The following is a 20,725-nucleotide window of genomic DNA, read 5'->3' on the forward strand; positions in this document are numbered from 1 at the left end:
AGTCAAAAGCCAAACCACTACTCATCTCCTCTACTCGAACAGCAATACCCAATGATCTTGGATTTATGAGTCATTATCATTAAAGTACATATTGCGGGTTATCACATCACAACAACAGCTTCCCATATCCAAATGGCCACGACGATTGGGTGTATGATTATCAGCCATTCCCGCCACATCTTCAAGGTTGTGTACCTGCTTGCTTGGATCGAAAGTTTTGTTATTTCCGGATGAAACGCAGAATGCGGAGAAGTGGAAAGAGAGGGATGCGAGTTATTCGGTCGGCGATTCGTCGTTATCGTCATTATTTGTTTCTTGTGGCAGCCGCCTCGGCGGTGATCTTCAGTGCGGCAGGTGCATCGTCCTGGGGCATGTGGAGTTCAACCAGCTGTGTCGCATTGGTCAGCATTGCGATATATTTGGGTTTATGGGATGAATGGAGCACGTACCTGCAAGTGCGGGGCGGAGTTGAACTTCTCGTTGGCGAAGAGCTCCTTCAGTTCGTCGCGAGTGGTGACCTTGTAGCCAGTGTACTTGTCCTTGGCTCCGAAGACGGTCGGCAGGCCCTTGATATCCCAAGGCTGGATGTCGTTGTAGCTCTCGGCCCAGCCGTGGATGTAGCGCTCGATGGTGTATCCGTTGTTGCAAATGACGAAGCTGTTCGGTTGTTAGTGTGTGTCGAGACTACTAAGATTGTGGTGCAGACTTACATGATGGGGTTGAGGTTGTTTCGGATCATGGTGCTCAATTCCTGCACGGTGAGCTGGAGACTGCCGTCGCCAACGAAGAGGACAGTCCGGCGGTTGCCCTGCTCCTTTGCCGCCAGAGCTGCACCCTGACAGGCGCCGACCGAGTAGCCAATGCTTCCCCAGAGGACTTGACTGATGGCGGTGACGTTGGGGGGGAATCGAGTCTCCCAGATACCGAAGTTCGCAGTACCGGTCTCGGTGATGACAATGTCGTTCTCCTTGAGCCACTGACCGACCTTGGGCCACAGCCACTGGTGTGTGATCTCGGTAGCCGAGGATGACTTCTCACTCTCGGGCAGTGCATTGGAGAGTGGCGTGACTGGCTCAGCATTGACTTTGCCCATCTTCTGGATGACCTTGCGCAAGACACCCTTCATGTTGATCTCGGGGTATTCGGAGTAGCGCACACGCACGTAAGTGCTGTGGAAATCGATGGTGTTGAGCTGCCCGATACGGTAGGTGAATCCACTGGTATTGAAATCGGACTTGATGGCACCGATGCTTAGGATGAGGTCCGAAGACTCGACCTGTTCACGGACACCGGCGTTTGAGCCCGTTCCAGCGTAGACACCTCCATAGTTTGGTCGCGTCTCGTCCACGGCGCCCTTGCCCATGGGAGCCACGAAAGTAGGCAGACCGGAGACTTCCATCAGGTCGTGGACTTCGTCCAGCACACGGTGGCGGATAGCACATGCGTCGACCAGAATGACCGGTTTCTTGGCGGCATGGAGGTATTTCAAGACGACATCGACCACATAGTCTTCCTTCTCGGTTTCGTTCGGGGGCAGTGACAGATCTAGTTTGTTGTTGAGTCTTTCGCCCTCAACCTGTTTCACGATCATGTCCGTGGGGAGAGTGATGTAGACGGGGCGACTGCGAATCCAGCATTCACGAATGGCATTGTCGATCAGGGTCGCGACCTCGAGAGACTCGGTCAGACGGGCAACTGAACAGGAGACTCCGGTGTTCATCTTTGTGAAAGCATCGAAGTCACCGTTTCCGAGAGTGTGATGAAGCAGCACTCCATCTTTCTGAGACTTGGAGTTGGGCTGGCCCACGATGTGAACGATAGGCACGAACTCGGAGTAGGCACCGGCAATGGCGTTGAGTGCCGAGAGTTCGCCGACTCCGAAAGTAGTGATCAAGGCGCCAATGCCGTTAACTCGAGCATAACCATCAGCGGCGTAACCTGTAGTACCGTCAGCCCGGCGCCGCAAATGTACGGGGTTGAGTTTCAATGATTTCAATCATACCAGCGTTGAGCTCATTGCAGTTTCCCACCCAGTTGAGACCACACTTTGGCAGGTAGTCTAGAGCTGCGAGGTTGTAGTCGCCTATGGACATGCGGCGTGATTAGAAGGAATTCAAGATTCGAGACTTTTCGTAAGCTGCTTACCGGGAACACCGTGCACTGAGCGGACCCCCACCTCATGCAGACGGTGGAAGAGATACTCAGCGACAGTGATGGGCTTCCGAAGCTCTCGGGTGACGATCTCGTTAGTTGCCATCGCGAAAGCCAAGGAGGTAAACGCGAAAGAAAGTAAGTTGTAGGTATGGAAGGAAGATGAACGGTGTGTAGGACGAAGATTGAATGTTTACGCCGAGGGGGGAGTGTATAAATAGGCGTTCTGGACCTGAGCGTGGTCGTACGTCATGAACATAACGTGATGTCATTCAGGCTGGATGAGCTTACTCCGTGTCACCGCTACAAAGTACCGTACTATTGAATTCACTCATACTACTTCAGACTATCCGCCTCAACGCCGGGCTACCTGAGACATGCATGATGCCAGAGATGGGAATAGTAGAGCCACAAGGAAACGACTTGACCCGGTTTACCCTGGCACGATATCGGACCGGGATGTCAAGTGGTTCGATGGAAAAGTACCGGACGGAGATGGGAACCTGCGGTCGGATCACCGTTTTTGAACATGGATCAGATCATGGATGTTTGCTTTTGTAATTCCCGTCCGGCCGAGAACAAGCCGTGTCAATCCCATGCCATCCATCCAATCCATCGACAGATAGCAGTGGACAAGGGGCATGGACTCATGTCGCACTCCACTTCACCTTCTGGTGGGATGACGATCTCGCAAGCTTGCCAGTGCTTCCACGCTGTTCCCGCGCAGTTCCCGCGCTGTTCCCGTCGACAAAAGGTTTGCTTGCTCCTCGCTAGTCCCAAAATGGAATTTTGGGTGCCCCGCCCGCCGCCGGGCCTGATCTTTCCACTGCCGCACCTGGCAGGCTGCTTATCGCTCTCAAACCAGGAATGCATCTAGAATCCCGTCTTCGGTATCCCGTCTCAGTCTGCGACATAAGACTTGCCACCATAGTGCCCCGATTGGAGAAAGCTGCATGATCTGTTGGCAGCCATTGTAGCCCTTTTTGGAACACCGTATCCCCTAGTCTTTGCCAGATATCAGCGCATGGCTGGAAAGGGGAAGCGGTCCATGCCTGATAACATGTCGACTCAAGCATCTAAGAAAAGAAAGGTTCGCGTCCTGGCTGGATCCTCGCCACATATATCACCCCATCATGAAGTTCGCGTTTTTCTTTTGTTGAATGACTACCTAACCGTTAGCTCAGGGAGGTGGCGGTGGTCAATGGCGCAAGCAAGGCAATAAGGCAGGAATTGAGGGAGGCGATTGGGGTGTCTTCGTGACATGCGATATTGGAAAGGAAACCAAGTGTATGTCGGAGGCTGTGGATTTGTTTTCTCAGGTAAACCCCGCCTTTGGAATGACCTCCCTGTCGAGCGGGAATCATTGCCGCATTTCCGTCGCTGCGCATGCATCCCAACAGAGCGGCATGGACACTGTCTAACATACATTGCCATCCAGCGTATTGAGGGGAATGAGAAGGATGTCGACAATGGCGATAAGTCCGACTCAGATGAAGATGACATCGAGGCCATGATCAAGAAGGAAGTCGAGGGACTCAAACCCAGCCAAGCCAAGTCTCGTCCGTTCCAGGGAATTCGAATGGACTTACCATGCTGTGCGTTGTACATCTCGGAAGTTGCTGGCGTTGATTCATGCTGATTGTCCCAGTATCATTCATCCGGTTTGACAAGTCCATTGATCCAGAAGAAATGGTACATCAATTGTGCCTTGAAGCACACGCTCATCCCGAGAAAAAGCGCTCTCGGTACATTCAACGCATGACTCCTGTCAAGTCTGTTCGAAAGACTCTCAGTGTAGAACTGGAGGCTTTTGCGCGCGAAATTCTGAAGCCTCATTTCCACTCTGGAGGCCCCCCTAAGAAGGTATGTTGTCCTTTTTAGCGTCGCTCAGCTTCAACCACTGCGGAAACGTACTGAGTCTTGACACCTTTAGTACGCCATCCGACCTGTCGTAAGGAGCAACAAGAAATTCAGCAGAGACTCGGTCATCAAGACCGTTGCAGACGTTGTTGGTCCTGAACATCCTGTCGATCTCAAAAATTATGACATACTCATCAATGTCATGGTCATTCAGGTAAGCCTTGAAGAGGGCATGCAATTTTGTTCTCGTGGCTAACTGGTCTGCCGCAGAACGTGATTGGTATGGGTGTGGCAGGAAGTGATTATGAACAGTTGAAAAAGTACAACCTGGCGGAATTGTATACCCCAACTTCAGCAGCGCAGGCTGCGGAGCCTTCCGAGGACTAGCACGGGACTTCAGTGAGACGTCGTGACTGATCTTCTCCGTTATATCTAGAACAGCGTCGCTATATCAAGATGGACAATACTACCCAAAAAAAAAATATGCTCTCGGCCCAGTTGCGGACCCATCTGCTTACAAATGATCGTAGTTGGATGGCTCTCATGAACAACAAATGGAGCCCAAGGCTCTACTCCGACTCATGATTGCACGTATGCTTATGTCTCCTTTACATAGACTGAAAGTCACGATGGACGGCATCGCGCTCGATACGAGGGACACGCCGGGCTGCAATGGCTGCACCGTTTTTACGTGAATCATGATGGCTGAGTTTCAAACTGCTTCAGACTAGTTGAGTACAGTGGTGGGTGCGGCATATGCCCTTCTCGTACAGACCCCTCGAAAGGGCTTCTGGCTGCAATTTTAGTGGCCAGAGGTGAATTTGCAGGATTTATCCGGAGTATTAGCAATTCAACGTGCCTCAATGATTTGTTGAAATATATTTCTAAGCAGTCGTGAGTTGACCAATTCGTGACCAATTTGGGGAAGTCAAGCGAAGGTTTTCACAGCATCCACAAGCCGGCGAATCCACATTCCACAATCTTCTAGTCTAGCTCAGAGAATTAGAAACATGGGGCAATCCGTTAAGCTTACGGCCCAGGGTACTTGAACCAAACTTCGATGTTCCCGTATTCGAACTAAGGCAAAGGATGAAGAAGGAACAGGCCGATGTCGCAGGCAGCCTGGAGGTAGACCCATAGCACGCAAGGGCGTGCGTATAGTAGGAGGCATACTAATTCCTCAGTCTAATAGGACAGCCTCACGATAACCCGACCGAATGGAAACATTGCTGTCACTCGTGCCCAGCCTGATCTAGTCCTAGCAGTCCAACCTACCGGTGACACCGTAGTATTCTGGAGGAATCGTAAGCCAACCAGAACTCGTCGCGAGCGGTGAGCTTGCATTAGACCAGCTGCATGGGCTCCATCGAGACAACTAAAGTCGAGGATTCATTCCTGATCATTGTGTAGCAGTTTAGCATCACAATGAGCCCGCGTCCAGTTCATCAACGACCGTCCGCGGGTCTCCATGGATGAACTGAAAGCCGGCAGATCCTTCCGCGATATTGCATTCGGTAACGCGTGCATCTGATTGGCCGAGATCCGTTTCACCTGCATGGCGCCTTTCTCAGAGCGGGAGAGTTAGGCGAGCCCGCGAGGCCGAACCTTACTCAGACTCTCAGACTCTCTTCAAGGTCCATCACGATGGAGTTCTCGGACTTACATCTACTTCCATCCAATATGGAGTCTATGGGCGCTCGACACAGATCACCCCAAACTCGCTTATTCTACTCCAATGGGGAATATGCCCTCTCGCCCCAAACCTCCTGGACTCCTGGGTTCAGAACAGAGTTGTATATATTCCGGTTAATCAAGCGAGAAGCATAATGCAATCTTGCAGGACAATAACAGTTTTCTGGCTAACAAAGCATGTTGGTCCTGGCTTAACCCCAACCATCAACTATCTGCCACTCATTGCCAGGAAATCATCTCTGATCCTTTCGCGAGTCTCGGGCTCAATTTTTATACCCCCTCTCTCGCACCCCTCTTACTCAAGGTTGCATGCGATGTTTGAGCGGAGTCAGATTGATATCACAGATCACGACGCTTACGATGTTATAAACAAGTTATTGAGCCTTCTGTGGGATGTGCTGGCTTTTCTTGATTCATCTCCCCTCGTCTTTCCATTATGTCACCTTCTTTATCCGTCTCACCGACTTGCAAGGTTGAAGCCCCGAGTACAAATACTATCGGTTCGGTGCTCCAACGCCACATCCCGCCATCGGTCCAGATCAAAGAGATTTATCCCCTGGAGGGCCACCTACACTCCGTGAGTCTTTTGGTTCTCTCGAATGGGAACCGATGGCTCTTGAAATGTCCACCCCGGTCGACCACACCTCTTCTACGTCGAGAACAGCTCTTACTTGAGACTGAAGCACGAGCTCTGTCTATCCTAGGCCAGAGTGCAACCCCACATGTGCCATCATTCGTACATTATGGCTTTCAAGGCGGTCCATTCGGGTCTGCCTTCTTGGTCAGGCATTATGTCACAGGCTTGACCTTGAAGGAGATGGAACCCCGACTTACCGCGCAAGAACGCAAAACTTTGGACAGAGATCTGGGATTTCTGGTCCAACAGGTTGGGCAACACCTTTCTAACGCCTTCGGCTCGCTGGAACAGGTGGCCTGTGGGCGGGGAAAGCTCTCCTGGAGGGATGCTTTCGTCGCACTCTTCGAGGACATCCTGCGGGACTCAGAAGATGCTTTTGTTCACCTTCCCTATTCTGAAATCCGGCATCACGTTCGCCGCTTGTCGCATACCTTGGAGGAAGTCACCTTGCCACGGTTGGTAGTCATCGGCTTAGGTCGACCGTCACAAGTCTTCCTAGACCCAGTGTCCCGGAAATTGTCTGGCGTGACAGGCCTCGGACACGCATTGTGGGGGGACATTCTTATGGCCGAGATATTTGAAAACCCATCGTCTGCCATGCTCGATGGCTTTGGGTCTCGACTCTCAAAGAGCAAGTCACAGGTGACTCGTCAATTACTGTAGGTGACTCATTCCCCCGCATCAAGGCGATGACGCTAACATTCGCTTCAGTTATGCTTGTTACCGTTCCGTTCACAAGATCACGATACATTATTACCGTGATAAGGAGATGACAGCTGAGATGGAGGCGAGGAGACGACTGACGACAATCCTGGCAGAAATGAATGCGATTAAGGGGCCTCGGTGACCCGGGAAAGGGGCTGGATGGTAGACACCAATTCTCTATACTCGCTCGACCCCTGGCGAACTTGAAATTGGTATCATGATCACATGACTGGGCTGCTTTTGTTCCTGAATTGTTCATTGTTTGTATATAGCGGCAACAGCGTTGAGCGCAGACAAAGACTTGATCGAAATCCTATGATGCTGTTAGAGTACGGCGCGATTTGAATCGCGAATGCATGGCAATCCTTTTCATAAATCATCAGCAATCAGGAATCTCATTGACAGTTCGTATCGAGACTGTCACCGCTGAGTTTGATGTCGTTCTGCAGCTCTGGTCTTGGCGTTGACGAATAAGAACACATTGTTGCTGCCTAACTGACTCATAGAATCTCGGCGAAGATAGAATGAGTTGTAACAAAGCTGCTATATGAGCCCGCTTCAGTATACAGCTATCTAAACTGTTCACGTATGTAGTTGGCACGTAGCCTTGTCAAGCACTTTGTCAACAAGCCCCAGGACTGATTATCTGCCAGATATCAGATGTATAGATATCGCACCGTAAACTGGGAGCGGCTAGTGTAGGGCGGGCGGGGGATCCAGTTTTGCCCCGCCCCGGACCGCCCTAAGGCAGTAGCTGTACCGAACTCAATCAATCAGCCTTAATGCCGTCAGTCAACCTTTGCTTCTCTCTCCCCCCCGCGATCATGACCTTGCGCTTGACTTGAACTTTCGTGGGTTCTTCGCTGGCCTCTGTTTCTAGACCTACGTTCTCTTCCTATCTCATACTTCATACCCCCCTGTTTATTGTTAGCGTCCAGTTCATCCGGTGAGAATGGCGCATTTCCTGAGAGGGAAACAGGCCGGCATTCAAAAGGACTTTTCCGATGGCTTGTCGCCGGACCTGTTCGCCCTAGATGATGTATGTCGTCTATGTCAGATACAATCTCACTCCTTCCACCCACAGAACCTTCAACCCAGCTCGCCCCGCGCTCATGACTTATCCATGCTAACTGATTGCTTGCATTCTCGCAGTTCGCTCGGTGCGGTATCAACTCCCAAGTTAGCGCTATTGCCTACGACCCCATTCAATCACTCCTTGCAATTGGAACCAGCGATACACAGTTCGGACATGGACAGATCTACGTGTTCGGCCAACGACGGGTATCGGTCATCTTCTCGTTGCCTCGAAAAGCATCTGCGAAGTTCATTCAGTTCTGCGCCGACAAGCTCATTAGTGTCGACTCTAAGAGCGAAGTAACGATCTTCTCCCTTGAAACCCGACAAACATTAGTCTCGTACGCCCCTCCGAGTCATGCGAGCGCGTTATTGACCGACCCGAGTCTCGACTATGCGTTTATCGGGTTGCAGAATGGTATGGCCTCTGCTAGGAATCATATGTGTTGCTTTATCTGATAACATCACAAGGCGACATCATTGCATACGATCTTGACCGTGAGACATTGACGCCATTCCGGGTCCCGAATCTGTGGGCTCAACGCAGTGCGCGGACACGTATGTGTCCGGTTATCAGTCTCTCCTTTTCGCCGCGCGATATCGGCAAGATTCTGGTCGGGTATCCGGATGGCGCGGTGACCTTTTCTTTCAAACAAAATGTCGCGCAGAAATACTTTGAATATGAAGTGCCCCCAGGTGCGCTGGGTGGTAATGGGGAGGTCCCGATCTCTGAATTGCGCAAGCCCAGGTTGACCCAAGCTCTCTGGCACCCGAACGGTATCTTTGTCCTGACCGTTCACGACGACAACAGCCTGGTCTTCTGGGATTCGAAAGACGGTCGCAAGGTGATGGCTCGGTCCATCGAAACTCCTAACGTTGATCAGCCAGGCGTAAGCCCCGAAAGGCCCCCTTCGGCGGGTGTTATCGGTCTCAAGGATCCAATCACTCATGTCGCGTGGTGTGTCAAAGACAATGGAGATGACAGCGGACTTTTGATTGCTGGTGGACGGCCAAAGGCCGACACCGTCAAGGGTCTTACATTCATAGATCTGGGCCCTACTCCCAATTATCAAACATCTACCTGGCCTATGATCTCAAAGTACTTCGAATCCCCGAGACGGGTCTCAATCCTGCCCACCCCTCCTGGCGGAGAGGTGGTTGATTTCTGCCCGATTCCACGCAGTACCCCTTACTTTGCAGGCGCTCATGATCCTATCTCTCTGATTGCCCGCTTGTCTTCGGGGGAACTGATTACAATGAGCTTCCCGACTGGTCACCCAATCACACCTACGAATATGCTTCATCCATATCTGTCTTTCGTGCATCCATTTGTCAACAAGGCGACACTGACCCCAGTTGATCGCTCTGCTTGGTTGGGCTTGAAAGAGCGCAGGTCACAGGGACCCAAGTTTCTATTGGGCGGGGCAGAAGCTAAGAAGGCCCTCAAACGATTCGAAGACCGAAACATCATCACTACCGCTCATGCAGATGGGACCATTCGCATCTGGGACGGAGGAATTGATGACGAGATTGAAAACGGGGAGGTCATCCAAGTGGACTTAGCCCGGGCCGTAGGTCGTGTTGGCAATATTGAAGTCACCGAGATGTCCTTAAGTGGTTCAACGGGTGAATTATCTGTAGGTCTTAGGACCGGTGAGCTTGTTGTCTTTCGATGGGGGAATAACAAGAACTTCGGTGGTGAGGAGCCCCCTGGTGCCAATGAAGGGCCCGGTAAGTTGACCCCGATCACTCATCGGGCTGACCCTGGACTCAAGCAAGGCCTTCTTCCCCTCACCCTCCTCAACATGCAACAGGGGCCAGTGACAGCCGTGAAACAGAGCCAAGTTGGCTTTGTCGCAGTTGGGTTTGAGAGCGGGAGTCTGGCGATCATCGACTTGCGTGGGCCGGCTATCATACATACCGCTCACTTCTCGGAGTTGCTGAAGGCCAACAAGAGAAGCAGCTTCTTCAAGCAGCGCAGCTCTGAAGTCCCCTCTCCGGAGTGGCCTACCAGTATCGAGTTCGGTGTGCTTACGCTCGAAGGAGAAGGTAAGATGCATTCAGCGACATTAAACGAGCGTCTAGGTGGCTGACACTTCTGTAGACTACTCGAGCATCTGTTGCTTTGTAGGTACCAGCAAAGGTAATCTGGCTACTTTCAAGATCTTGCCAGCAGATAATGGTACCTACTCGGCGGTTTTTGCTGGCGCAACCTTGCTGGATGACAAGGTCATCAACATTATTCCAATCAATGCTGATAGCGGCAACCCTGCTTCAGCTTCTCCCAACGCCGTCGGAGGCCTCCGCAACGGCATTAGGGTAAACGGAGTAGTTATTGCGGTGACCGTATCTGGTTGCAGGATTTTTAAGCCTGCGACGTCCAAGGGCGCTCATAGGTCTTGGGACGATTACCTATGTGACTCAGCCGCGGTGGTCAAAATCGAGGGCCGGGGCTACAGCCTTGTAGGCCTGTTCGGGGACGGCAACACGCGGGCTTTCTCTATCCCAGGCCTCAAAGAGATTGGTTGCAGCGCGATCAATCAGATTGCTGACATGAGGCGACTTTCCGATGCTTATGTTTCCTCTAATGGAACAGTCATGATTTGGACGAGTCCTTCAGAGATAGGATTGTTCAATGTATGGGGAGCAGGAACCGGCCTGTGAGTTGATTCTCGCTCATTGATTCTCGTGCACAAGTGACTAAACTTCGTTATAGCCGACCTTCGGAAGATCAATTATACAATCCCCAAGCAGTCATTCCACCACGACCCACAATCACCAACATTCAGTGGATCTCCGGCACTCAATATGTCTCGCCAGCCGACATGGATCTGTTGAGTCAGTATCCCTTCATATACCCACGTTGAGCACGATAGACTAACATGATACTTCAGTCGGAGGCCCCGATCGCCCACCATCGAAGCATATGCAGGAACAGATGCGACTGGACGAACAAGAGCGACGCAAGGCATTCAGAGAAGGCCGGACCAATACAAACCAGTCCTCGGATTCAGGCAACCAGGAAGGATACTGGTCCTACATGCAACGCCAGGTTACAGAACGCACCGAAAGACTCAATATCGCCGGTGATCAGATGGACCGGCTGGAAGAGAGCAGCAGCAACTGGGCCCGAGATGTCAACAAATTCGTTCAGAACCAGAAACGGAAGGCCGTTATGGGCGGTATGTGCATCTCTAAGATCTGTTACCTTGCTGGAATATACTAACTAAGAGCAGCCCTCAGTTCCAAATTCGGTCTCTAAACTGTTTTCCTGGTTACCTTTCCCTTCAACCTGTGGCGAATCATGCCTTATCTCCTCATACTGGAGGCCTTTCCTTATTCATACCCAGACACCCTCGGCGTTCATTGTCAATGCTTTATGTCCTAAGGAACGAATCCTATGAATAGATGACACTGAAAGTGACTAGAAGCTCATGGTTGATGATGCACCTTTATCGGAAAAGTCTAACCTATACATATAATGGTATAGTCCGCATAGACGCATAACTCCTAACATCACCCTGTAAACAATGCAGACGTACAGCCACCAACCGGAAAAATCACACCACAGAGGAGTGAGTATTGCAGCCCCGGCCCACGCTCCCACTTCCCTCATCCGGTGGCCCTGCCGAAACACAACCCCGACGCTCCTGCAAGAAGTTTCCGCTCCCGTCGGTGACCGGCATACAGACACAGAATCTGCCGGAAACCTTAACACCCTTGCTTTCCCGCCACGTAGGCAAATGAAACTGACGAGATTCATGGCCCAAGATACCCTTTGAGCTAGTCGGTAATCGTGTGTCCTCCTAGATTGAGAACCTCTGGAAAAGCTACACTTCAGGATACAGAGAATTACTAAGGGTAGAAGTTATAGCATTTGCTTCATACTGTGCTTTATGGGTAGTTTCATTACAGTGCTGATGGGTAGTTGCACACGAGACACGCTCCCTCCCCCACTCCCTCTTTTCGTTTCGGCCTTGCGTTTCCGACGTAGGGGGAAGAGGAGTTGCCACGGTACTCTGCCGTTGATTGACTCCTTGCTTTTTGGTTGTGTCCCGATGGGAGGAATGTGCGGGTGAGATTTTTTTTTTGTTTTAGATGGAGACGAAAGAGGGCCAATTTTTATTTGCCCGAAAACATTATGAATTGGTTCGTTCTATGTCGATAGGATAGACTAAGTACTGCGGAACCTTTTGGTGGGGATATGGTAAGATGTATGACGAAGAAGAAAAAGCGGTTTCAAACCCAATCGTGAAATCATTCGGAAAATAACCAGATAAACAAAGAATATACCAGTGCCTCACTCTCTTACGCTTCTGTTGCGTTTGAGTCAAGGTCTAGTGGACCATCAGTTCCGGCTGATGTTGGGCCGTGGGGTTGTTGCTGCTGGCGCCGCCGGCCGCCTCGTCCTTGGGCTCCGAGTCATCGCCCATCTCGATGTCCTCGTCGCCGTCGCCGCCTTCCTCCTCGTCCAGCTCCTCGTCGTCATCGTCGCTCTCGTCCTCGATGTCCTCACTTTCTGCGTCGGAGATGTCCTCCTCGTCGCCGGCAGTGGCCTCCCCGCCTTCCATGTCCTGGTCTTCGCCGCGCGAGGAATCGTGTTGCTCCGCTTCTTCGAGCTCCTTGACGAGCGCTGCCTCCAACTCGGCCTCCTCCGCGCCGTATGTGTTGCTGTCGTCGACCAGGTCGGCATCCGGCTGGTCGGGGGGGTATTCGGCGGGGGCGGACTCATCCGAGTCCCTGTGTAGAGAGGGAGAGGTTAGCATGTGTCCCTCCAGGACGGAAAGAAGTAGGGGCTTACCACTTGATGGCAAAGCGGGTGACACGGGGCTTCTCGGCAAGGATATTGCGGCGGATGCGCTCGATGATGGGCTTGGCCGGCGGCTCGTTGCTGAGTTCCTCCGAGTCGTACTCGTTGTTCACATAGTAGCCCACCCGGACGAATTCCCGGCCATCGTAGCTGCAGGTGAGGAGGATGACGGTGACGCCCAGGATTTCCGAGGTGGGGATGCGCTTCAGGTCTGGCGGGTCGGCTTCGAAGATGAATTTGTTGACGCCCACGGGGATGGGGCCCACGAGCAGGGAATCCAGTTCTTGGTCATATTCGGAACTGAACTCCAAGGTTAGAAGGGGTTTGTAAGGGAAGGCGTGGTGGGTGAGGGGCGGGCTTACGAGGTGGCAGAACCGACGTAGGTGAGCTTCCACTCCAGATCTAGTAGGGCAATCAATTAGCGGGCTGTCGGTGGGGACACGCAGAAAGTCGGCTGCTTCGTACCTTTTTGGAGCTGTTCAAGGCACTCGAAGGTGATCTCGAATTGGTAGGGGGCCGTGAATGGGGCGGGATTGTTGACGATCTTGACGCCGAGGAGGGAGACGACCGACATGGTTATATGAGAGGGGAATGTGAAGCCGACTGGGGCGTTGGTGGTGTGGTGGTGAGGAGTGAGAGGATCGGATGGAAGAGTGCAAGATAGAGAAAGGAGGATGATTTTAAAGACGAAGAAGAAAACAAACAAATGAGTAGAGGAATGACTCTAGATTTATTTGGGAAGGGAAGAAAGAAAGGGAGGGAGAGAGCGGAGAGAAAGAGGAGAAGAAAAAGCGAAGTGGGGAGCAGAATTGGAGGGATAAATGGAGGAGAAACGGGCAGCCAGCATATAGAAATGGTGGTTGTTAGTTAGATACTGAGTGGTAGTAAGGCCAACCAGCCCAAGTCCAAGTCACTCCAAATCAAGTCAATTAAACATGCAAAGAGGGATCGACGACGCGCGCCGCGTGTGGGCGACGCATCTTTCGCGCTCACCGCCTTCCAGCATCACGTGCCCCCGCCGAATGCGTGACAGCCGCAGCTTCTGCCGCAAGCTCCGGATTCCCACTGCAACTGCAACTCATCTCCTCATCCATCGGTGTGATACCTGCGAGATCCACCTGGACGGCCTTTCCCTTATTGTCCGAAACTCTTCTCTTTTTTGTTTGTGTTTGCTGCCGTTTCTTTCGACTTTGGTTCTCTTGATTCTCTAGACGGGAGTCTGGTCTCGATTCTTTGTCTATTCCGTATTTCTCTGGGTTGCAGCCCCAGCCCGCTCAACACGCACACCCTTCCCCGTATGTTTCCTCAAGAGTCATCTCGACCTCACTATTTCCTCTAACTCAGTCCTTCAGTCGCTAATATCTCCGCTCTTACAGGTAGTCACTGTCTTTGACCCTTACCGCGAGCGAGACCACATCCTTTTGTCATGGCTGATGATGATGCTGAGAACGCCTTTTTCAAGGCTCAGGCAATGAATGCGGACTCTGTGGACTACAAGGCTGTTGAAGAGCAGGGTGCAGATAGTTCAGATTCAGATGATTATGACCCTTCAAAAACACTGCAAGATCAGTATTCTGTTTCCTTGACAGACTCCAAGCAAAGTGAAAATGTTCCTCCAGTTGCTTCTTCCGATTCCACCCCTCCACCAGACCAGCCCTCTTCTTCCCTTGCCCCTGAAACAGACCCTAGTCAGCAAGATGGCAGCAATACCCATCCTTCCCAAACACCTTCCCGAGCCGAGTCTCAGGCATCAACATCTGGCCTTGCTACCGGGGCTTCTGTTCCGCCCAAGACCAGGACGATTGGAGGGTTTGTGGTTGAGGATGAGGATGAGGATGATGCGGGTGATGCGGATTATGAGCCACCGGCTGTACTAGGCGTCGATGACATGAATACTATACCTTCGCAACCCATTTCAGGAAATGCAAATGAAGCTACTTCTACCCCTGATGTATCATTGGATGAGCCTGCGCAGGAGTCTGCCAGCGTCAAGAATGTCCCTAATAACTCTTTCCCTGCTGCTTCTAAAAATGATGCGCCTGTGGCTACGGGCCAGGAGTTGTACAACGCGCGTACTATACAGCCGGACAGCGCACAGGAGAGCAATGCAGCTACTCCCCAGCCGGAATCGCCCTCCATGGCCAAGGGTCGCCTGCCGCACGATCGGATTGGCATCCTGGAGGACCGGATCAAGGAGGATCCTCGCGGTGATATGCCTGCCTGGCTGGAGTTGATTAACGAACACAGAAGCCGCAATAGGATCGACAATGCTCGTGACGTCTATGAGCGGTTCTTGAAAGTGTTCCCCTTCTCCGTGAGTACCGATGTCTTCCATACCCTGACCCGGGTGGCTGATTGTGTCCCTAGGCCGAACAATGGGTAGCCTATGCGAACATGGAAGCGGAGCTCAATGAGCTCTTCCGTCTAGAACAGATCTTCAGCCGGACCCTTTTGACCATCCCCGATGTTCAGCTGTGGTCTGTATATCTAGACTACGTTCGCCGGCGGAACCCTCTAACCACGGACACCACGGGCTCGGCAAGAAGAATCATCTCTGCGGCTTACGACCTAGCCTTCCAACATGTCGGCGTCGACAAGGATTCGGGCTCCATCTGGTCCGACTACGTCCAGTTTATTCGTTCGGGCCCTGGAAATGTCGGAGGCTCCGGTTGGCAAGACCAGCAAAAGATGGACCTGCTCCGGAAAGCTTATCAAAAAGCCATCTGCGTCCCGACCCAGGCTGTCCACACGCTCTGGAAAGAGTATGACCAGTTCGAGATGGGATTGAACAAGATAACGGTAATTCTATCATGCTGCTCTCTTATGAAGATCAATCAGGCTTACATTCGACTTCATCTAGGGCCGCAAATTCTTACAGGAGCAGTCGCCGGCATTTATGACCGCTCGCAGTTCTTTCACCGAGCTGCAGAACATCACGCGGGACCTGAATCGCACAACGCTCCCCAGGCTGCCTCCGGTGCCTGGCTCTGACGGTGACGTAGACTATGCGCAACAGGTCGAAATCTGGAAACGTTGGATCAAATGGGAGAAGGGCGATCCGCTCGTGCTGAAGGAGGATGACGCCGCCACCTTCAAAGCGCGCGTGGTTTACGTCTACAAACAAGCTCTCATGGCTCTCCGGTTCCTACCCGAAATGTGGTTTGAGGCAGCTGAATTTTGCTTCCTGAATGACCTCGAGAATGAAGGTAATGAGTTCTTGAAACATGGCATAGATGCAAATCCGGAAAGCTGTTTGCTTGCATTCAAGCGCGCCGATCGGCTGGAAATCAGCACGGAGTCGGAACAGGACCCCCTGGTGCGCGGTGCCAAAGTCAGAGAAGCTTACGACCGACTTCTCGATTCGCTCTACGACCTAATCGCCAAAGCTCGCACCCGCGAGGAGCAAGACGTCGCTCGCCTTGAAGAAACATTCGCCAAGATGCAACCCGAGAAGCCCCCGTCGAAGAATGATGACGACGACGATGACCAGGAGGCAAAGGCGAGAGAGACTCTCAAGAACTCTCAGATTGAGGCCGTCCGCAATGCACATGCGATCCAAATAGGCATTCTTTCCAAGACCGTCTCATTCGCCTGGATTGCGCTCATGCGCGCGATGCGTCGCGTCCAGGGCAAGGGCACTGTCAACGAGAGGCCAGGATCGAGAACGGTCTTCCAGGATGCTCGGAAACGGGGCCGCATCACGAGTGATGTTTATATAGCAAGTGCTCTCATAGAATATCATTGTTATAAGGACCCTGCCGCTACCAAGATTTTCGAACGGGGTGCAAAGCTTTTCCCGGAAGATGAGAATTTTGCCTTGGAGTACTTGAAGCACCTCATCGACATTAACGATATCGTCAGTGAGTATTCCTATGCTATTGATACTATCACCCACTGAGTGGACGATGCTGATTTTACTGTACCAGATGCTAGAGCAGTCTTTGAGATGACCGTGAGAAAGTTGGCCTCCAACCCGGACAACGTGCAGAAGGCTAAGCCCATCTTTGCCTTCCTCCATGAGTATGAGTCACGGTACGGCGACCTTGTTCAAGTCATCAGCCTCGAGGCCCGCATGCGTGAACTGTTCCCGGAGGACCCAACTCTGGAGCAATTCGCGCACCGATTCTCGAGCCCGACGTTCGATCCCACGGCAGTGCATCCCATTATTTCACCCTCCCAGACTCGGCCCAAGACGGCGTATGCGGCGGATCAAATGATGTCCCGTCATGGAACTCCCACTTCTCGATTCCAAGATCCGTCTGTGACAAATTCGCCGAAGCGGCAATTGGAAGAGTTCGATGACGACATGGGTCGTCCTCGCAAATTCGTTCGGGCTGAGTCCCCCCTCAAAACCACCCAGAGACGCCAGCTGGATCAGAAGCGGAATCAGCAGCCGATGGCTAGTCAATCCCAGTTCAGATCGCAGGGGTCACCGGCTCCTCTGCCCCGAGACATCGTCTACCTTCTGAGTGTGATTCCTCCAGCTTCCGCATACAACGCTGGTCGATTCTCCCCGGAGAAAATGGTTGATCTCATTCGCAGAATCGACATGCCCGGCTCGGTCTCGCAGATCCCCTTCCCTCGTGGGCTTGGAGCTGGGCAACCACCGCAACCTTTCCCTGGTATGTTCCTATTCCTCTCCGAGTTCCAGCACGCGTGATAGCCAGCTAACAGCTCCGTGTTCTCAGGTGCCTACCGTTCATAATCTAACAGTCATATAAACACGTTATTGTGCAAATTTCTTTTTTTTTTAATTCCCATACGCGAATGCGGCCACCATTGCATCTGCGCTGTCACTTTCGTTCTCGTTTTGGTTGCGACCCCGGCGCGGCTCTGGACTGTACAGTTGTTGGCTGTCGTTTGCATTTGATGAGTGGGCGTTTTCAAGCTTGACGATCTCGTCGGTGGATCTTTATCTTTAGTTATTCTCTTTTAATCGCGACGGGCGGCTTTGTACAGAGTGTGGCCTCGGCTTCAATCGTTATGGTGGAAAGGGGAAATCCATATCTTCATCTACTTGCTTATGTTTTATCAAGTGATCAATCAATCAACTAACTATTTCGACAATTTCTATTTCTTTGTAATGTACAAGGGCTTTGATGCGGACGAATGCACAGCTCAGTACAGATCAATCATGCAGTTAACGCAATCGAGCAGAGGACTTGTAATTGTTTTTTTCAGCGGGGTATTTGCTGGTATGCAGAGCTTCATTCAAACGGCTCATCTTCTATATCCTCTTAACCCTCCAAACAACCTTGTCAATGTCCTTATCCGACCTCTTGTTAAAGAAGACCCCTTCATCTGACTCCACATTAATTCATGAGCAAGGTAAAAAGTGGTGACTAGGTCGCCTGGCACAGGCTGCGACTGCCTTTAAGGGTTGATTAGATTTCTCACCACTGCACCATTTCTCGTTGGCGTTCTTTGGCGGTCTTGGTACGGCAATGTGACACTCCAGAGGTTGTCCCATTCTAGGCTCCAGCTACAATGCTTTTCTAAATGTAGGATTGCAGGCCAATGTAGGAGAAAGTCTCGAGTATTCAAGTCTTGAGTAATGGCAGCAGGCGCAGGTTGTTCTGCCATTTCTGGTTTCCAGCCAGGCTTCCAAAAAGCCAATTACTCCGCTGTAGGCCTAACAACCGTGATACATAACTTGTGCCGGTGCTGAGAGAAACAGTAGTAACTGGTAGCGCATTAGCAGATGTGATTCCAGTAGTAGCCTGCAGAGAATATACCTTGTTCTACTACGTTTCTTGTGGTGGTCGGCGCAGGCAATCCGAGAAACCATCTCGAGAGCCATTTGACGTAAGGTCTTCTCACGATTTTCGCTAAGGACGAAGGGCTTTACCTCCACAATTGCATAGATTTCGTTTCGGTCTCTTGAGCACAAGTGGGCTCCCAATCCAGAATGACTTCTTGATATGTCCTGGTGACTGCACTCAGGAATCCAATAAAGGCCGTGTTTACAACCTCTTCGTCTGGTGCTCTCACAAACTCCTGATCCTCATCAGCGTTGGAGGGGAAGGTGACATGGCTCCAGGCACGGGTGAAGTCTGACGGAGAAAATCCCGCGCGGTTCGAGGATTGGGACAGTAAATGGAAGGTGTCTGTGCTCTTATGAGACGAAGCAGTTGGCGGCCTTATTTTTTCACTGGGTGCCGAGTCTGGAGACTTCCCTTTGTTCGAGAGTTCTTCTTCCTTAAGCGCAGGAGCATGCGACCTTGTTCCTCCCGCAGTACCCCTTGGGTTGCTATCAGGCGGACAGTATTCTTGCAATAGCAATTTGCCAGTGCCGTGACGAAGCAAATTGACTAAGGTTCTTGTCGCCTGTTTCTTTTCGTATGTGCCTGTTTGTTTTTACGTCCTTGTGATATTCATTCCAATCCGGCAGACCGTAAAGAAACTTATGAGCCTTGGCATCATAGTCCTCATTGTAATCAAGCTGAGCGCGCAATCTGTCTGCACTGAGACTTTCCAGATTACCTCTAGTTCATATGCATCGTGTCAAGTAGGAATGCCCCACAGAGACTTGTGAGGCTGATTCCCACCATGGCACATTCCGTAAGGAAGTTTTCAGAACGCATATAGGACCAGGATAATCTGCGGGCCGTCGATTATCCTCTGTCTTGAGGTCTGGGAGTTTCACTTTTTCCGCCAATTTTTCCATTCTCGCACGGATCGAGGGCAGAGACTATCCTCAGCCATCGCGGAGTCGAGGTCTAGCATGCATTATAATTACTATGTGATCAACACAACTGCGTTGCAAGCCTCACTGGCTCTCAATGTATCAGAACGCCTTACCGAATGACAAAGTCAACAAAAGTGCTTCCTGCAATCAATTTGCGAGGGTATATGCACTTGGTGTTGCTTTTGTTATGGGAGTACGCACTCGGTGAACTATCGAGGGCCTGTGAGACGATTAGCAATGATACCGAGAAAGGGAGAGGACAAGAAACCACACTCTCAAAGAGAGCTGAATAGACTCAATGATAGCTCAGACTTATCCTGTCATGTAGCCACAGAGACCCTGACCCGAGAAGATGGAGAGAGAAACAACTACAGTCTCAGAGAGAGCTGACCGAGCTTAGCTGAGTTTCTTCTTCAACAGATAAGCCAGCATTCTTACCAAAAGCGAGGAGCAGGGAACCGAGTTGGCTAGTTTTGAGTGGCAGGTGTTGAGAGCAGGGGACGACACAGAGAGAAGAGAAGAGAATGATGCTGTCGAAAGAGGATTCTTGCAAGCCAGAGGTCTCCGCTGAAAGAAGTTATCGGATAGCACTAAATATGTAAAGAGGCCCATACCCTCGATAGCATCTATGATTAATATGAAGGAAGGAGTAATCGTGGCTACGCCCATGTCACCTGGTCGGTAGAGAATAATGAACCTTTGGGGAGCGATTCGCCGGAGGGGTGCTGCCTAACTGTTCACTGTGCTTGAGTACTAGTAGTAAGCTTATGTAGCATAACAGTATCCCGTTGCCTTAACATGGCGCAAAGATATCTCTGGTAGTCTCGCTCTTCAGAACGATGCACGTGGGTTTCCGACCAAGCCAAGCAATGCATCAAATCCCCCGTTGACAGAGATGTGAGGTCCCCATATTCATGCGTATCAGGACGCTCCCTGTACCGCGTTAGGGCTGCGGTCGAAGAGCGCGATTGCTGTCGTGTCTGACGTAGGACGTGAGGTGTCCAGCTCGCGCTAAGGTGACCGGGCAGGCGGGCGTCTTCCATGCTTGTATTAGGATCAGTCTCCATCTGCATAAGCGGAAGACGGACGACAGGGGCTGGTGCCAGGG

The 20,725-nt window shown here is 51.5% G+C and overlaps 5 protein-coding genes across 5 annotated transcripts; 3 read left to right on the plus strand and 2 right to left on the minus strand.

Moving 5' to 3' along the window:
• Window positions 1–262: 262 nt before the first annotated feature.
• On the minus strand, window positions 263–2,331 carry BO97DRAFT_403453 (alpha-keto acid decarboxylase family protein). Its single transcript, XM_025694740.1, has 5 exons — window positions 2,146–2,331; window positions 2,003–2,083; window positions 711–1,938; window positions 450–657; window positions 263–388 (listed from the first exon to the last, which is right to left on the minus strand). The coding sequence occupies exons 1-5, from the start codon at window positions 2,255–2,257 to the stop codon at window positions 305–307; spliced, it is 1,713 nt and encodes a 570-aa protein (XP_025554625.1). The 5' UTR covers window positions 2,258–2,331; the 3' UTR covers window positions 263–304.
• A 702-nt stretch (window positions 2,332–3,033) lies between these two features.
• On the plus strand, window positions 3,034–4,789 carry BO97DRAFT_363068 (THUMP domain-containing protein). Its single transcript, XM_025692483.1, has 6 exons — window positions 3,034–3,241; window positions 3,336–3,470; window positions 3,590–3,746; window positions 3,800–4,014; window positions 4,085–4,225; window positions 4,282–4,789. The coding sequence occupies exons 1-6, from the start codon at window positions 3,176–3,178 to the stop codon at window positions 4,396–4,398; spliced, it is 831 nt and encodes a 276-aa protein (XP_025554626.1). The 5' UTR covers window positions 3,034–3,175; the 3' UTR covers window positions 4,399–4,789.
• Window positions 4,790–6,139: 1,350 nt separating this feature from the next.
• On the plus strand, window positions 6,140–11,381 carry BO97DRAFT_432046 (putative SNARE-dependent exocytosis protein (Sro7); the record flags this gene model as incomplete). Its single annotated transcript, XM_025697515.1, has 9 exons — window positions 6,140–6,999; window positions 7,052–7,183; window positions 7,997–8,084; window positions 8,198–8,537; window positions 8,591–10,168; window positions 10,224–10,779; window positions 10,836–10,957; window positions 11,014–11,301; window positions 11,356–11,381. 9 exons carry the CDS (start codon window positions 6,140–6,142, stop codon window positions 11,379–11,381), a joined length of 3,990 nt encoding a protein of 1,329 aa, XP_025554627.1.
• A 958-nt stretch (window positions 11,382–12,339) lies between these two features.
• asf1 (nucleosome assembly factor ASF1) lies at window positions 12,340–13,723 on the minus strand. Its single transcript, XM_025690591.1, has 4 exons — window positions 13,395–13,723; window positions 13,292–13,331; window positions 12,924–13,229; window positions 12,340–12,859 (listed from the first exon to the last, which is right to left on the minus strand). Exons 1-4 carry the CDS (start codon window positions 13,501–13,503, stop codon window positions 12,457–12,459), a joined length of 858 nt encoding a protein of 285 aa, XP_025554628.1. The 5' UTR covers window positions 13,504–13,723; the 3' UTR covers window positions 12,340–12,456.
• Window positions 13,724–14,002: 279 nt separating this feature from the next.
• Window positions 14,003–17,940, plus strand: rna14 (cleavage polyadenylation factor subunit RNA14). The gene is made up of 6 exons (XM_025692484.1): window positions 14,003–14,224; window positions 14,306–15,243; window positions 15,297–15,728; window positions 15,790–16,789; window positions 16,856–17,551; window positions 17,618–17,940. Exons 2-6 carry the CDS (start codon window positions 14,356–14,358, stop codon window positions 17,632–17,634), a joined length of 3,033 nt encoding a protein of 1,010 aa, XP_025554629.1. The 5' UTR covers window positions 14,003–14,224; window positions 14,306–14,355; the 3' UTR covers window positions 17,635–17,940.
• The last annotated feature ends 2,785 nt before the right edge of the window (window positions 17,941–20,725 follow it).

Source organism: Aspergillus homomorphus (assembly GCF_003184865.1).
Source record: "Aspergillus homomorphus CBS 101889 unplaced genomic scaffold BO97scaffold_5, whole genome shotgun sequence".
Classification (NCBI taxonomy): domain Eukaryota; kingdom Fungi; phylum Ascomycota; class Eurotiomycetes; order Eurotiales; family Aspergillaceae; genus Aspergillus; species Aspergillus homomorphus.